Consider the following 17,480-nt stretch of genomic DNA (forward strand, 5'->3'; position numbering starts at 1 on the left):
ACAGAGGGATGATGTTAAATGACCACAACTGTGTTCTGGCAGATTGAGACAGGAATGCCAACCTAATAGACAAAGGCTCTTTTTCCTTACCTTTGCCACTCTCAGAATGTGACATTTTTTATGCATTCCCCATATGTTTTGCCTATTTAGATTGTATGACTCTGAGGCCAAAGCTTTAGTTGCTTTTCAAAATCTAAAGGTGATACCAAAACACAAATAATGACAGATGATCAACACTGAAGCCCATGTTGATCTCATGTCTGTTCCTCCTAGAGCTTTCACCAGCCTAAAGAACTCTTCAGCCTCTTTGCTACATATAAAAAAGGCCTCCTGTCACCAGAATATAACATTAACAACATGGGCAACCTGGGTAATTGGAATCTCTGCCCTCACCACCATTGACAGTGTTAGCAACTATGTTTTAAAGCCAGAACACTAATTGTCTGTGGACTCATTTTCTTGGCTGCCTGCTCTCTTATCCTGTCCCGTCATACACTGAAAACCCATTATATTAAAAAAAGGAATAGCAACACAACGCAGCAACATCTGGGATACGCTGCTTCCCTGTTAATACGCATATTATATTTCAAGGTTCCTATTCTACCCACTGGTAATTTGTGCAGGGATTGCCATGTCCGTGTGCCATCTCCAGACAAAGAGTTCCATGGAAATCAGAGCAGCTCTGGGGAAACACAATAACCCTCTGGCTGGTGTCTGGCAGCAAAAAAGGCTGAAGATTACCTGCTCTTCAGAGTACTCACTTCTGTTTACATTTGTACAGAACTTAATGCCACGCAGTCTGGACTCATCCCACGCTTTTAAGCGCTCCCCCAGCAGTGGTTGCTCAGAATCTAACGTGCAAGAGGTTGTCCAAAAAATGCAATAAAAATACCACATCTGGTTTCCCAGGCACCCTCTCCCCAATCTGCCCAGGTACTTGCTCGAGTTTGCTACAGCCCTTGCATTTTCATCTCTAATTATAAAGCACTGACTGAACAGAACATGTAAAGCTGCTTTGTAAAGAGCTTCCTCCTGCCATTTCTACTGTTATCATCTTTAATTAATGAAAATACTTCTCGTGCTACTTACTGGTTCCACCCTAATAAAATTAGTCACACACCTATACACTTCTTCCTATAGTTTCAGGCTCCAAGGCTGGCGCTGTAATTAAAAAGGGAATACCTATGTGCTACCCTACTGTATTTGTAGCAATATGTGCTGAGATAAGCAATTAAACCTTTCAAAGTGTGAGCTATTCCGTTTGTACCATTCAAAAGGGCACCCTGGCCCCATCCTCTCTGTGCCACTGCGCAGTCACCCAGCCACGAGGACAATCCTCATTGTACCCAGAGTCAAGTGCAGCTCATTTTCAGAGGGAAGTGCCGCAAATCAAAGGACATTAAACTTTAATCTACTGGGGCAAAGTTTATGGTTACGCAGCTCCAAAATGAGTGTCAAGAGGTTTTTGACTACGACTTGCCCAACAGCCAGAGGGACGTGGCCAATGGGGTAGTGCTGGTCTGTTCAGGCAGCAGCCGAGCAGCCCCAGCTCTCTGGATGGAAGCTGTTAATGTTTAACCATGAGCCCCAACAGCAGAGAGAGAGACTCAGCTCAATTATTTCCCCCTTCTGGTCTCTGCAAAGAACACCAACGATACAAACTGCTCGTGGTTCACCCCCCCAAGAACACAAATCCAAAGGGAGTTATAAAGAGCCATCTCTCTTTTTGATCTGGGGAGCGCGGAGGGGCTGATGGAGACTAGATGAGTATTTCAGTTCCTAACGGGAAGATATTACAGACATATTTAGTAAACAAAGGAAAAAGTATGTTCTTAACTTGTGTTCATGTAATTGCAAAGAGAAGGCAACTTGCTTTAGCTTTCAGGGAAATACAGAGCATATCTGAATTTGACAGAGGTGAATTTGAGGTAAAGCTGTTAATCTCTACAGCTGTTTACATCAGCTAACTCCTATTAACTAAATGAAGTTAAAAACTCTCACCTATTTTAATATTTATTTTCCAGTGGAGACATACCCACTGGTGCAAAGCTTGCTCAAAAACGCAGAAATTAAAGAAGTGAAATGAAATGCTGCCAAAGAAAAAAAATCCCCTGTATTTCCTTTTTCTCCTCAAATATCTCCTTCCTCCTTTAGTGCTTCTTTTTTTTTCTTTTTATATATACTGCAGGGGAAAATAAAATAAACTCAAATCCATTTCAAACCACAACATTTTCCAAGACTATTTTAAGACTTATGTTGGTTAAGCACAGGGACATGAAAGATTTCTGCTCTTAAGAAAAATGGATTCTGAGGCTATGATCCTAAAGTTAATCAGAAAAAAAAAAAAAAGAGCCAGGAACAAAACTCTCTTTTCACACAGTAATAACGTCACATACGACTTCTCATTAAATTAAGAGGGTGGAACAAATTCTTGTGGTTTCGTGGTGCACAAACAAAACGTACTTGTGGCCTGGTGGAATTTTCAATAGGAGTGCTTGCTCTGGATAAACCCAATGGCTAGAGCTAATTTAAAACCATTCCCTCATCTAAATTAAAGTCTCCAAGCGCACATTATGCAGGGAGAACTCGCTACTAACCAAAGAAAAATCAAGTTTGACTCTTTTTAATGTGCCTTAATAATCACCTTCGAAAGCAATTCATTGTGAACTCCAGTTGTGTCTCTCAGCAGGAATGCACCTACCTCAGCATAACCACCAACTCCATGCATTTCCTTGGCTTCTGACTTCCCTGAGCTGGCTAGTGTAGGGCCAGGCTACTAAACAGATTTAGTAGATGAGAGGTCTCTCCCCTTCCCTACTGAGAACTAAATATATTATAGGACTTCTTAGAAATCAAATCTTCCCCACCACACCAGCCTTAATTCTCTTCCCGTCCTTTGTCCATCTTGCCCATTTGAGCTGTAGGCACTTGGGGGTGAGGGTCAACCCTTCTATTAAGTACCTACAAAACTTCAAAACAATCCAGGGTTCACACCTGTTAAAGGTTCTGTTAAAACACCCTTGTGGTTTCCTGCACAACTTTCTGACACAGCTGATGGATTTTGCCCTCACACAGGACAGCCCACGACAGGCAAAGCAAAACACTTATCTGCCGAGTGAACAGTGACTCAGCCCCAGCCCCAACCAGCTGACACGATGCTGAGTGTGGCTTGTGCCAGTCTGTGCTGCATCAGGGCTGTGTCATCACATTATTCACATACAGTGAACACCGTAGCCTGGAGTAAACCACAGTCCTGTCTGTGATCACACATCCCGTTCTCTGCAGAGCAGAACATTTTTAACCTCTCTGAAGACCAATTTTACTACGATGACACTTTTACAATTCTGCATAACGTTCTATTCAAAGTCCTAAAGCACCCTGCAAAAAGCCCAGTCTCGTCTTATCTTGGGTCATTTCATAAAATACCAACCACTGGAGAAAACGCAAAAAGCCCAGTCTCATCTTATTTTGGGTCATTTCATAAAATACCAACCACTGAAGAAAACTTACCACATATAACTTGTGCCAGATAACTGCCCACTCCCTCAGGGTAGAAGTGAGTTCTTGTCCAAGGGGCAGTTCACTTGGAATCACTGTTTCATGTTGCCTAGAGAAAAAAGGAGAAAACAGAAGAAAGGTTTACACTCCAGATTAAAACCGAGTAGTAGAACATCCTTTTGTGATAAATATGTAAATGGAGATTTCAGAGGGCTTGATATTCACACCATTCACTCACACACGATGCCAAGATTCTTAAGTGGTTCGATTGGTTCCGCAACACATACACGCACATTCATCATCCATTTTTAATGCAAACATGTTTCGAGTTTCAGTCTTGTTCTTCTCAATGGATCCGTTCCAGAAACATGCTCAATAGACAGGAATTAAGTTTGGAAGAATCACCACTTGCAACGGTAACTTGGCTACAGTTATTTAAAAAAAAAGAAAAAAAAGAAGTACTTTCTAAAGTGTCTTCCTTTGCAACTGCTGTTTTTCTCTCACTATAACGATCACAGAATCAGCTTGAAAAATCAAACGAGGAGTCATTTCCTTAAATGCTTTCCAAGACAGGAAGGAATCCACACTCCTGCTGGCTACTTGGCTGCGAGCGGGAGTCTGTTACGACTTGCAGGAGTCCCCAGAGGAGCGAGACGGAACTTGATTGACCTGCCTCGCTACTAACTTCTCTAGCAGAGCTTGCTCATTTTTGCAAATCCCATTCTCCTGCACCTATGTCTACAACCATTTTGGTGTGTGCAATGCTCTGAAAAACACAAGTTCTGCATCATTTTTTTTGTTTGTTTTTCAATGAAACAGCATTGCATTGTTTTTGCTACCAAAAGTGCATCTCGAGAAGTGCCAACCTACCCCCGGTCCTTCACGATCGCCTCTTTTAAATGGATATATGTTTCTGGGAAAATGCCCTGAAAATAAATACAGAAATAAAATAAATCACACCATAGGATGTGGCGTAACAAAAACGCATTCAACAGAAAGCAGAGGGAAGGGGTAAAGAGCATGAGCAGCAGCACAGTAACTGTGACTGGTGTTTACTGTTTACCTGGAACAGAAAGGTGTAAGATCCACCAGTCCCAGTATCACAGGGTAAAAAGACAATAAGGAGAATCAGGTTGCCTCCTGGAGCACTATATTTGATATCAGCACCTCAGAGAAGTCAATTCTTTGTTTTACTCTAATGACACTTATCTTCCTGTATGAAATGTTGTAAACTCTTGCAAACTCATTTCCCTGGCTATGAAACATTCTTGGAGTCATTTGCCGAGTTGCCCTGGGCTTGGGGGCCTCTAGAAAAGCTCACACGTTACAGCATTTGTAAGAATTCACCAATCCCAAGTTTCCTTTATTTAACAGAAATCTTGGAGTGCTGCAATCCTTTTTTAATTTTCTTTTCATTCCCCTTTACGCCTGAAAAATGGAGACTGTGAAGGATGTTACCACATGAGAGGTGCCAGGATTCCTCTGGGAAACCAGATTTCCAGGCAGTTTTCAGACGGGTTTCACAAACCTCAGGAAGTCTGGCTGAGGGCCACGCATGCATAATTTTTGGAGTATTTTCCAAGCCAAATCAAAACTCTAGTCTTACCATCCCACGTAACTAATGCTGGACATGCACGGGTCCAAGACCATAATAATAAAGCAATAAACTTGTGTATACAGATATGCAAGAGTCAATTTTGCTAGTTCAAACTACGTTACACACTCTTACAGTGCAGGAGTACCCCATTAATGGTTCTGAAACATTTAGCTCAAGGGCATTTATTTCTAGTGCTAAGGCAAAGGACACAGGGATCTGGAGACCTGTACAATATTAAGAGGAGAAACACAGCGGAAGCACAGCAGATTACAGCACCGGATGGGGCCTGGCAAGGTGTGAAATAAGAATTAGTTACTGAAAAAAGTGAGGTCATACCTTTTTAGATTTATTTCGGAGTGTGTATCCTCGGTACCAGCCTGGCAAAGGGAAACAAAAAAAATTAATATTTTTTTCCTGTCCACAGCAATTAAATACACATTGTCATTCTCACCACATTTTTACAACATAAATCTATTGATCTTGCTCATTTGAGATCTGCTGCTGCGCAGACACTTCTGCCCTGTTTGCAGGAGGCTCGGGTCTGAGGAGCAGGGAGAAGGGGGGCTCTTCCCACCATGAACTGACACCCCCACATCCCTTAGGGTTGTACTGGGAGGGCTCAAGGGCAAAGCAGACCACTCCCTGGTACACATTCTGAAAGTCACAACCCTTCTCCCATAAACCTCACAAGTCCCACAGCACAGAACTCTGCTATGCCCATTTGACAGCCAGGGCAGAGACACAGAGGTGTGTGTGGAACCACCAGCCCAAGGTCACGGATCTGGCAGCAAGACACAGACTCAAGTGTCCCAAGTCCAACTCCAACCCACTCCTTTAAAATTTTCATTTCTATGAAGCGCATTTTCATTCAAATCATCTTAGAGATCATGCTTAAATTCCACCTCGTGTAGATTCTTTATTTTTTCCTGTGACTCAATCTAAAGCCTTCAAAGGAAGGCCAAAAGAGAATGTTTTATTAGATAAGGCAAAAAAAACCCCCAGCTCCGAACTGCCTGCCCTGGTACAGATATTGTTTCTCAATATTATCTTGACAAGATCTAGTACAGTATAAGATAGGAAGTAATAACCGTGAGCCCCCAGACTCAGAAGCATGTTTCACTGTTAATGGACATTTCTTCTCTCTTCAGCACCTGGGTTTGACCAGTATTTTGATTTCAAGGTCACTGAAATACATGTGTATGAAAAAACTACTGTATTTCATATTGTCCTCAAGTGAGCCTGCCTCAACAAGCAGGCAGGAGAGAAGCACAGCTGTGGAAAGTCACTTCCTCCACCTCCAAACTGAGTCAGAGGAAGGGGTTTTCTCCATCTCTCCACTCCCACCTCCATCATTGGTCTCAGCTGTGCAAGAGCTGGGCAAGATGAACACTCCTTCCCTGGCTGCCTGTCCCTTGCCATAAGCAACAGCTTCCATCGCCTTCAGTCCTCCTGAAGTTACTGCACTGGAAATTACAAACTAAACATTTCAGAAGAATAATTTGCTCTGTTTTAAATGCTGATGTGCAGAGACAACATCCCTTGTATCACTCTGGGACAGGATGCAGACTCACACTCTCTCACTAACTTGGCCACTAAAAACATCACTCCAAATGCCAAGACACTCTGTGACCCCAACTCGCAATTAAATATGTTCCTAAAGCACCATTTTTTGACTCTTTTCCTAAGGTTCTACTTGCATTGAAACGACAAACACTGCTCCTACATCTTAGCAAACATTGAGAGTGCAGATTATGGTCTGGACACGAATGATGTCCAGAGCTATGGGGACAGACAACATCGCGGATCCAAGATGATTATGTTCAGCCGAGGGGCAGAGGGAGCAGCATCAAGAAGGCAAAGGGATTTAAAGGAATAATCAGGCAAAGAAGAGAGGACGGGAGGCTTTTCTGTTTGGGTTTTTTGTCATTTTTCTTTTTGTTTTTTTTTTCCCCCAATAGATTTATATACTTAGCAAAAAAAGGTTCCATAAAGAACCATAGATCTGAACCCCCCTCAACAATAAATTACAGCTTAGGATGAGTTTTTTGTTTTGTTGTATGGGAGGGCGTGGAGGGGGTTGTGTTTGGTCTTTTTGATTTTTATAAAGCATAGTTTTCACCCCTTTCTCAAGCAACGAGAACATGAATCAACTTCACCACATAATCCCCAATATTCCAGCAGTAAATTCGGAGGAAAGAAGAAATTCCATTCCTTCCCCAGGATGAAGACAGGATTATCCATTGATCATGGACCAATGGATAAGGTACTGGATTAGGGATGAGAAGATTTAGGTTCTATTTTTATCCAAAGTTGTAATTAATTGAATGGTCACTACAAATTCTTTAGGGTGTGATACAAAGCTCAGGGAATTTAACAAGAGTAATTTTCCCAGTGACTTCAATTCCATTAGACAGTCTCTCAGCCTTTCTATACCACAGCTTCCTCATCTTTAAAATGACTTCTTGGCATTAACCATATTCCTGTAAAATATTTTGCAATCATTGCATAAAAGTACGTTGTACATTATTATGCAAAACTATTCATCAGGCATCTCATGCAGTTTTTTCAGAATCCTGCTCCAGTTTTCAATAATCTTACTCATCATTTTAAAAGGAACAAAAGCTTTGGGCTGTGGTCAATTGATTACTTGATTTCTTTTTTTAAAGAAAAAAAGATCTGCTTAAAGCTTCAGAGGAATGATGGACTATTTAAGCGTTTCTCTTGAGTATCTTCTCCAAGCAGAGATGTGCTAAATGGAGAAAGGCTTTTCAATTGAAGATGACATGGCAAATTTCAACTACTGTAAGATACTTTCAAACTGCAATCTGATTAAGAACACAAGGAGAGCGGACTGAGTCTTGCAAAGAAATATGACAAAGGGTTGGTTTTGGTTTTTTGGATTGTTTTTTTTTTTTAAGGAAACACAGATCCTCAGTTTGACCTTTCGTTAAATGGATTTTATGCAGTACGTCAAAGGTGAGAAAATCTAAGAAAAAATTACTCAAATTACAATAGTTTAGACACCTAGAAGTTATAGGCAGTGATGCAATCCCACACCACGTGCTTAACCACAAAGTCTTTGTTCCTCTTCCACTGCAGCGTCCGGGCTCTCAGTACCACAACATACACTGCTGTGCTGCACCAAAATAAAACAAGGGATTGCTTTATTTACCTACAGAGGGCAGAGGCAAGATAAATACTGAAACTAGGAACCAATTCAATGTAAACCTCTGTGCATCAGGAGAAGACACTGATTGGAATCACTGTACATGGGCAAACATTCCTTCTACCCACAACATGGCTATTTCCCACAGCTTGTGTGAAAGAATAATATATACTGCAGATTAGAAAAGATTCCCCTCAACAGAAATGTCTCCTCCCCAGCTCGCTCCTCAAGGACAGGTTCCCAGAGGGTGAGTAAATCCTGCACTGAAGCAGCCTTCAAAGTATTGGACACGGCAAGTTTCCTTCTTTTCTTGGATTTTGCAGCTTATGCCCAGTCTTGACAATATTTGGCAAACAACAGGATAAGCCCACGCTGCTTATTTTACTATCAAGTGGAAAAAGTAATTTTATACAAAGACTTCATGCCCTTCTGCAACCAGAGAAAGGAGGAAGAAAAATACCTTGCTTTGTGGTTTACACACGTCTATCATGATCGAGACACCTAAACTAACAGAATCACACTTTGCAGAGGGTATTTGTGTGGAGGAAAAAAATACCTTGCTTTGTGGTTTACACGCGGCTATTATGATTGAGACACCTAAACTAACAGAATCACACTTTGCAGAGGGTATTTGTGTGTTTGTTTTAAAGGGCAGGTAAGTCTAAGGAAACTGGTATCCTCCAGATCTTTATGTATAATGATACACCATGGTGTTCCAAAGCATGCTTGAAGTCCAACCAAGAAATTGCAATGTTGTTATCAAAGTAAAACACTGAATATGCAAATTTTGACCCTATCTACAGTGCAAACCCCGCTTACAACTGGCCCTAAGGGCAGAATGACAAAGACACAGGATGCCACAATCTTCATTTTCCTGACTGAAGGAAACACTGCACCATCTAGACCGTGGAGTTCCCCAACCCAACAGGGAACAGCTCTCGGGTTGTTCCTATACAGATTTACAGTGCGTTGGACACCAGCACGTCGTAGCTTGTACCAGAAATATTTCAAGCCTTTAGTTCAAACTGCTCAGTCCGTGGTTTTGGCTCTGATGACCTTCACTTCCATGTTGTGAAATTCATCCGAGTTGAAGCTACCATTGACAGGGACAATCACCCTTTGAGGAATCCTTGACACGGGCAAGCAGCGGTCCAGCACTGTGAACAGACAATCTATGGCATTATCACTCCCTTATCTTCTCACAAGCCCAGCCTAACCATGTCATAGTGACTGGGACTTACAAAACATTAGGCAAAGCATCTGTTTGGAGCATGGGAAAAGAAGGGTTTTCTAACAAAAGTGCAATGCCAGAGCCTCACCCCAAATCTGGCTGACTTTCCAAGGACTTCAAGCCTTTGCAACAGGCCTCGATAGCTTCGATACCACAAATGAGCAGGGGTTTTGCAATTTCAAGGTGCTTTCTCTCCTTGTACCAGAAATATTTCAAGCCTTTAGTTCAAACTGCTCAGTCCGTGGTTTTGGCTCTGATGACCTTCACTTCCATGTTGTGAAATTCATCCGAGTTGAAGCTACCATTGACAGGGACAATCACCCTTTGAGGAATCCTTGACACGGGCAAGCAGCGGTCCAGCACTGTGAACAGACAATCTATGGCATTATCACTCCCTTATCTTCTCACAAGCCCAGCCTAACCATGTCATAGTGACTGGGACTTACAAAACATTAGGCAAAGCATCTGTTTGGAGCATGGGAAAAGAAGGGTTTTCTAACAAAAGTGCAATGCCAGAGCCTCACCCCAAATCTGGCTGACTTTCCAAGGACTTCAAGCCTTTGCAACAGGCCTCGATAGCTTCGATACCACAAATGAGCAGGGGTTTTGCAATTTCAAGGTGCTTTCTCTCCTTGTGAGGCCATTAGGCACTATAACAGCAGCACCTGACCTCAGGCACTCCACAGAGTTTGCAAGACACTCCAGCAAAGCCACTTAACATGAGGAGTTTTCACAGCACAGAGGCCAGCACCAAACTGCATCCATACCTTCTGGCTTGCACTTCAATTCACTTTATTGCTCTTTGCTCCTCACAAACCTTCCCCAGTGGCTTAGCTGTATCAGTGTTATGTCTCAGAGCTATTCAGCCAGTGGAGAGTCAGATAACATTTATTGTTAACACCAAAACCCCGCGCAAGCTTCAGCCTTGCTGCCTCGCCAGGAGGTTTGTCCAGGAACAAACCGTGCACTTCAGTTCCTACAGACGGAGCGGAGCCGGCCACAGCCCCAGATGTGGAACACAAAGAGCTTCCAACACAGAGAGCCTTCACCAGACATGGCTGGGGAACAAAAACCTGCTGACTTCAGCCAGGAGGAAAAAGGAGGCATGTTCTAGATGACTGACAGAGCGGGAAACGAACTGTGGTACCACAGCCCTGAGATCCTTCTGGTGACCCAAAGATGCTCCTGTGCAGGTAGGGAACAGCAGCAAGGAGTAAGATTTTCCAAGCGGCTGTTACCATTATGTGAGAACCCCTGGACAAGCCTGAAAAACTCCCTCTTAATTCCCTAAGGAATGTTAGGGATAGCCTAAGGAACGCCCTCTGCCAGGAGCTGCAGGGATAACTCACACCGACTGAAAGGAGGACTTCACAGGGCATCTCCGAGCCTTTCTTCTCACAAAGCCAACGCCCTGGTTAAATGGAACCTTTTTCTAAATTGAGACTTGTGTATCCAGATAAGAACCGTGATTAGTGGAACAAAAACCACACTTTTATCAGACTGGAGCTGTATTTGTAAGTATACATCATTAGCATGAGAAGAAACAGAAAAGGCTTCTTGTGAGAACACTGATTCTCAAAAACACAGCCCACAGATGTCTGGAAACGACGCTGAAAGCTGATGTCCCAAAAGAAAAATAGATAGAATAAGACATCAGAATTTCCTCCCAAGCAGAAAAAAATATCAGAACTTGGAGCTTTTAGAATGAATTTATGAGAAGCAGGACCTGACCTGCAGCAGGGTTACCACCTCAGAGACGATCTGCATCTTTTCCTTCAGATTCACAATGTCTAGCCTGAATTTTGGGCTGCTCTTTCCAGAAGTACTGAGTTGTGCTGCAGTAACTCCTAGGTGCCTCAGCCACAAACTAGGATGCCACGCTGATGGCTCAGTGTATGAGAACAATCAAAACACGTTCACTTTCCCAAACAATTTACAATCAATCCTCTCAGGCTGAGGTTCCAAACTGGGACATTTCAGGTAAGAAAGGGATGCCATTTGGGTATTCACTTCCTATTCTTGACTGTCTCTCTTAAACAGCTGATTACAGACCAAGTAGGACCAAACAATGATGTTGCTTTAAAAAAAAGAGAAAGAAACACCCCAACTTTCATCTTCATGAGGGCAATTCTCACCCCTGACACTCCCTCTTCCTTGTGTCTTCCTCAGTTCATAAATCAGTACTATTACAGGATTTTTTCCTATTTTTCCCTTTCTCTCTCTCCCTCTGCCAAATCCACTCACCACTATCACACACATCAGTGTAATGACACTCCCTCTTCCTTGTGTCTTCCTCAGTTCATAAATCAGTGCTATTACAGGATTTTTTTCCTATTTCTCCCCCTCTCTCTCCCTCCGCCAAAACCACTCACCACTATCACACACATCAGTGTAAAAACACACATGAGCACCATAATCTGCTTTGCCACGTAGGAACTGGCTGCCTGTGTCCAGTGTCAAGGGCAGAGAGAAGTGGAAAGAGAACAATTGACTAAGAAGAAATTACTAAAGCAGCAGCTCACCCTTCCCAGCACAGACACCAAAGAGGTTTTTTTTATGCTGTGTCTTTTTCAAGCTGATGCTGCTTGTGAAAATGATTGAATTTATATTTTGGAACAAGTATTTAGATTTTGGAGAGCCTCCCAAATGAAGCAGTGACTACTACACTCTTTAAAATAACTAAATGGCCATGTTCCATTCTTAATATTGAAATCTTCATTAAACAGTCTAGTTCAATAAGTAGATATGGACCAGACAAGTGTAATTTTCATCTTGTTTAAAATAGGAATTTTGTCTTCCTTTCTGCAAGATGTTTTACATTAAGGTACATATTATTAAAAACCTTCCCAGTAAAGTACTGGGAGAAACAGCCTAAAAAGGGCATGGAAGCTCTATAACTGGAGGCTTGTAAAGCATACGATGCCAGTTCATGGTATTACTGCTTAAACCAATGTTACTTCTGAAACAATTAGGCCTGCTCTCTCCTTTTCTTTCATCCACAGCCTCTGTCGTCTCAGATCAAAGAACTAATGCAGGTTAAAAGCTACTTTTAAAAAAAATATTATTATTTTCCAGTTGGATCAGTTCATTACATGATTATACACGCGCTTGGCCTGGCATGAGGAAGAACCAAGGTAAAGAGCTGTGGTGTGAAAACAGAAATAAACAGCCAGAAGTGTTTCTTTCTCTTCCAGTTCTGCCTTGAGACACTACTGAAAACTTACCTTGACAAACCTCTGCCAGGAACAGTGTAGATACGATTGCAGCTTCTGTGTTTCATGCATTTTTAATACAGTTTTAAAAGTAAAGTAAAAATAAACATGACATAGCATGCGTTGTGCTTTTGCGAATATCTGAAGTTGAAATTCTAGACCTGAAATTTGTATTTTAAAAAAAAAAAAAATCTTGACTTGTTATATTTACTTTTAAAATTCACTGTGAAGTGCTTGGAAGATCTGCAACCTACCTTCATACATCTCCAAAATGTGAACGGTATCGCCGACTTGCAAGGAGAGCTCCACATCTTGGACAGCATCGTAATTGTATATTGCTGGAAAAGGGAAGAGAGAAGAGAGAGGGGTGAAAAATACAATCATGAAAGCTGTGCGTTACTCAGATTTTGAAATCTGGCATCATGGCACCTGTCAAAGGCAGAATATGATTTTGAAAAAGCACTATAATGTTAGTAAGCTATCCCGTGTATATAATACACCGGAGAAATATGTAGCTTATCTATTTCCAGATTCTATCATCAGTTCCTGCAAGGATAAAAAACATTAATCTTAACATCCAACAAAGTTTGGCTTTCACCTTTAAGAAGCCAGATCTGTGACACTATATTAAGAAGCTGCACCTTCCCACTTTACTGCCAACCTGCCCAGCAAAGGTCACTCTTACCCCAGGCAGAGGTTATGGATCAATTAACTAATTGTCATTTTTTATTAGTGTTTCACAGGACTAACTACAACATAGCACTCACGAGCCCTGGCAAAAATACATAAATTGGTTGTCATAAGAAAAGAATGCCACTATTCCATATTAAAAGCCTCATGCTATTTGCAATTAAAAGCTTTTTCTAGACAGGAGCTGTCTTAGCACGAAAAATTGAGATTCTCTGCAAATTTAATCCCTACCAAAGACAAAGCTAATCTGAATGCTGAGAGGATTTCCAGTGGGAATAGGATTAAGCCCAGAAGCCCAGGCTTCTAAACTGCTTTTTCTCTGGAACTTTCTTGAGGTGCAGAGTTTCACCAGGCAAAGCAGAAGAGCTCCTTGGAGCTGCTGGAGGCTCCTCAAGGTGAGAACGTTTAATCTGAATTTGCTTTCAAAGCAACGTGAGTACAAAGACATAACGCAGTCAGGAAAATGCTTTGCTCTGCTTTGTTGAATTGACCAGCTAAATCAGAACATACCACTCCTATACCACAATGACACGATCTTATTTATTTAAAACACCAGTTTAAGCACAGATCACATCTTAGATACAGCAACGTGGTCTTCTCACACACATTGTGTCACATTTAAGCCTCCAAATCTGTTCCGCAAGAAAATGCAGTGAAGTAACCCCAATGTTTATTTTTATAAAGAAGGCAAATAAATCACGCAAACATTTTCAGGGGGCTTTGGGAAAATTCTTCAGACTTCAGAAGGTTTGTATATGAGGCTCTCCGAATATTAAATAAATAATTAAAAAAAGAGCTCCTATGTCGGGAAATTCACATCAAATGCCTATCATTTCCGTCAAGATGAGGTATATTGCCTCCTGGCAGGCATCCAGAATAAGTAAATAACTGTGGCTTACCACACCGGAAATTATCTCACATATACTTGTTTTCTTTAAAATATTATAACTATCCAACAGAAGTAGGCAGGCAATGTGAACTCCCTGCAGTATCCGAAATAGACCCCGATCACAAACAGATACTTATTTTCTGATGCTGCAGGGACAGTGTTTGTTCACGGTGGCTCCAATTCATGCCCACTGTAACCTCAGTGCCTGCAGGGACACACACAGGGAACACGGGGAATCTCTTACGCTGCTTTCCAGAGGGTCACACCAACGTTACTGGATTTTTGCTCCTAAGGCACCACCCAATTCTCTTACGCTGCTTTCCAGAGGGTCACACCAACGTTACTGGATTTTTGCTCCTAAGGCACCAGCTGCTTCGACAGCCAGTTTTCTCTCCCTCCCCACAACAGTGTGGTAAGCCAAGATAACAAAAACCAACCAGTGATCTGGATATTCAGTTTAGACACCTTAAAGGCCCCCGAATAGGCCCAAAATTAAAAATCCCATCAATGTTTTAGCAGAAAAATCTGTCTAACATTTACAGGCAAAGAAAAACATGAACACCCATGAGCGGATCAGAGTCACCCATTAAGTCACTTTCTATTGACGGATGCCGAGATCATAAAATTGACAGAAGAACTGCTTAATGCTGTATTTGATTCAGTTAAAAAGAAAACATTCTGCCAGATACAGAAAATCATTCTGCCAGGGTTTGCAGAGGTCAGCGTAAAAGTGCAGCGCCCAACCCAAAGGAAGGTCACTCCCTGCGGCTGTGCCTCCTGCTGCAGTGAACCTGCCAGATCCTTAGTGTTCCACAGGGATGTTGCAATCCAGGACTTGGATGGGACACCTCCAAACCTCCCCGAGGCGCCGCAGGGAGTGGGATGGAAGGATAAAACAATCCAGGCTTCCTCTGGAGTCACTGCAGAACCGTTGGCCCGTAACACGCTACAGGGACACAGGAGGTGTCATTCCTCAGCTGAAGTTCAGGCATCAAGCGGTCCGTGGACATTATTAATCCTATAGCACTGTCAACAGAGTTAGAAGATTTAAAGCACAGGGTCTTAGCCAATTTCTAACTTGGCTGATTTCATTCTCTCTACTGAAGTTTCCTCCTGTGGTTACAGCTGGGCTGCTTTACTTTCTGTCTTAAAATGCTGTTTGGGATCCCAGTTCCACGGCTGCTGTTGAGGACCGGCGTGTGTGCTTACAGCCATCGGGAGTCCTACCTACAATTTCTAGATGCCTCGGGTTTCTTTGGGACAAACAGACATTATATAAATATCAGTCTGTATTTCTTCCATAAAATACTGCTTTAGCTTCAGACAAAAGCATTCTGAGCAGCCCCAAGTGTCTAACAGAAAGGTGGGCGGGCATCAGACAAGCCTTTCTTCGGAGAACACAGTTAGTTAATTCAAAACCAAAGAGCACAAGAGAAGAGGGAGAACTAAACACTGCAGTTCCCTTCCCCTCACCAAAGATCACAACGGCCACAAGACAGAGAATTAAACACTTCCCTTCCCTTCTCTCTCCCTGCTCCACCAGGAAGGTTTCAGATCCCCATGTGGAACACTTACAAGCTGAAGGAACACGCTTCTGCCACTGTGCATCAGAAAAAAGGCAAGATTTGTAGCATCTCGCGTTGCTAGATTGACTTAAGGAAGAACAGAGGGCTGCTGTGTATAAAATCTCCCACCCAATGGTTATGCACAAGGTTATAAAAGACAAATTGCTGGCATATTTTCCCTGGGAGCTTTACTGCTGCAACTGATGCTTCCTGCTGCTTAAAGTCAGCCCTGTCCCAAACACCCCATCTGCAGCTATTTCAGCCGCTTCGCTTCTTTTTCATCCTGTGTATTTAAGCTGACCTCTTTCAGACTTAAAAGGAAGCTGCATATAACAAACATGGTCATGGCATGAAAAAAAATACAAATCCTTCATCCTTGAAGCTAGAATGGCAAAAAAATAATAAAATTTAAAACTACAGAGACTTTTGTCCCCAAATCTGCAGGAATCTCTCAAGTCTTTTCCCTTCAAGTTAAACGTCAGTTGAGATTTTGTCCTTGAAATTCACTTTGGAAGAGTGATTCTGCTCTTTTTAATCACCCTGAATGAAAAGCAGCACTGAAATCTCACCAATTTGATCCAAACAAAGAGGATGAGATGGAAACATGATCCACAGGAAAGAGAAACTGGGGTCGTTTTAATGATCATATTGTTAGAGTATAACTACAGGCAACGTACTGTATTATTTAATTCCCATGAAGGCAGTCTCACAGCTTGATCAGGGGAAAGTAAGTTTAAGAAATGTTGTTTTTCTCAATGATGCATCCAGCCCACGAAATTCATCGGGAGGGAAGGTCAGAAGAGTCAACAGTGGGGCTGGTTTGAAAAGGACAACAGATAACATGATGACAGCAGCCAGAGTAATGGAGTTGAAGATAAGGAGAAGCAATTTTCATGCTTCAGGGAAGAAGGTGAGTCCTCAAAATGGATCGGGAAGGAACTCTAGAGACATTGCACAACTGGGTGTGTGCCCTGGATCTCGGGGGATACACTGCCCTGCTCTGAAGCATCACACAACAGTCAGGACCAGAAGCAAAGCCTCCAGGATTGGCAAAGGAAACCCAAGATATCCTGGGATTTCCAGGGCTCTGAGTAACAGCTACCGGCGAGCTGGAAGCTTCTGAGAAGGCACAGGGTTTGATGTGAGCTGGCACATGGCAGTACTATGGTGGGAAGAGCAGGTTTCATTATGTCACTCTCTCCAGTTGTACAAAGACAGCAGATGAATCCCAGCACACATTCCTGACCTGTGAAACACCAGACAGGGGCACTTCAAACAGCAAGAAGCCTCAATGTCATGCACGGGGCAGAAAACGAGAAGCAGCACAATTAGAATATATGAAACCCCAACACACACTTTGAAAACCCACAAAGCTTCACTTCCCAAGAGTCCTGGGAGAAGCCTTAATTTGCAAGAGGTCTGTCAGCAATCCACTGAGCCCGACGGAGCTTTTAGTGAAACCAGTGAGAGTTCTGGCACATGTTTCCATGAAAGCCGTGTCAGGGTTGTTTCTCCAGTGCCCACCAACAGCATCCACCAGGAAGGAAGGCGATGGTGCAGTCACCTCAGATGCCACATGCGTATCTGGCCGCACTTTACAGACCCAGTACACATCTGGGCAAGTGATGTCCT

The 17,480-nt window shown here is 42.5% G+C and overlaps 1 protein-coding gene across 1 annotated transcript in view; it reads right to left on the bottom strand.

Annotated features, from left to right (window-relative positions):
- The window catches only part of DOCK5 (dedicator of cytokinesis 5), a 125,535-nt gene that overhangs the window by 74,054 nt on the left and 34,001 nt on the right, over positions 1 to 17,480 (bottom strand). The window contains exons 2-5 of the mRNA XM_014943139.1: positions 12,959 to 13,042; positions 5,432 to 5,472; positions 4,369 to 4,424; positions 3,511 to 3,607 (exon numbers count right to left, since the gene is read on the bottom strand). Coding sequence (XP_014798625.1) covers positions 3,511 to 3,607; positions 4,369 to 4,424; positions 5,432 to 5,472; positions 12,959 to 13,042 — 278 coding nt within the window. The remainder of the gene's footprint in view (positions 1 to 3,510; positions 3,608 to 4,368; positions 4,425 to 5,431; positions 5,473 to 12,958; positions 13,043 to 17,480) is intronic.

The sequence above is a fragment of the Calidris pugnax genome, unplaced genomic scaffold, assembly GCF_001431845.1.
Source record: "Calidris pugnax isolate Ruff unplaced genomic scaffold, ASM143184v1 scaffold88, whole genome shotgun sequence".
NCBI lineage: Eukaryota > Metazoa > Chordata > Aves > Charadriiformes > Scolopacidae > Calidris > Calidris pugnax.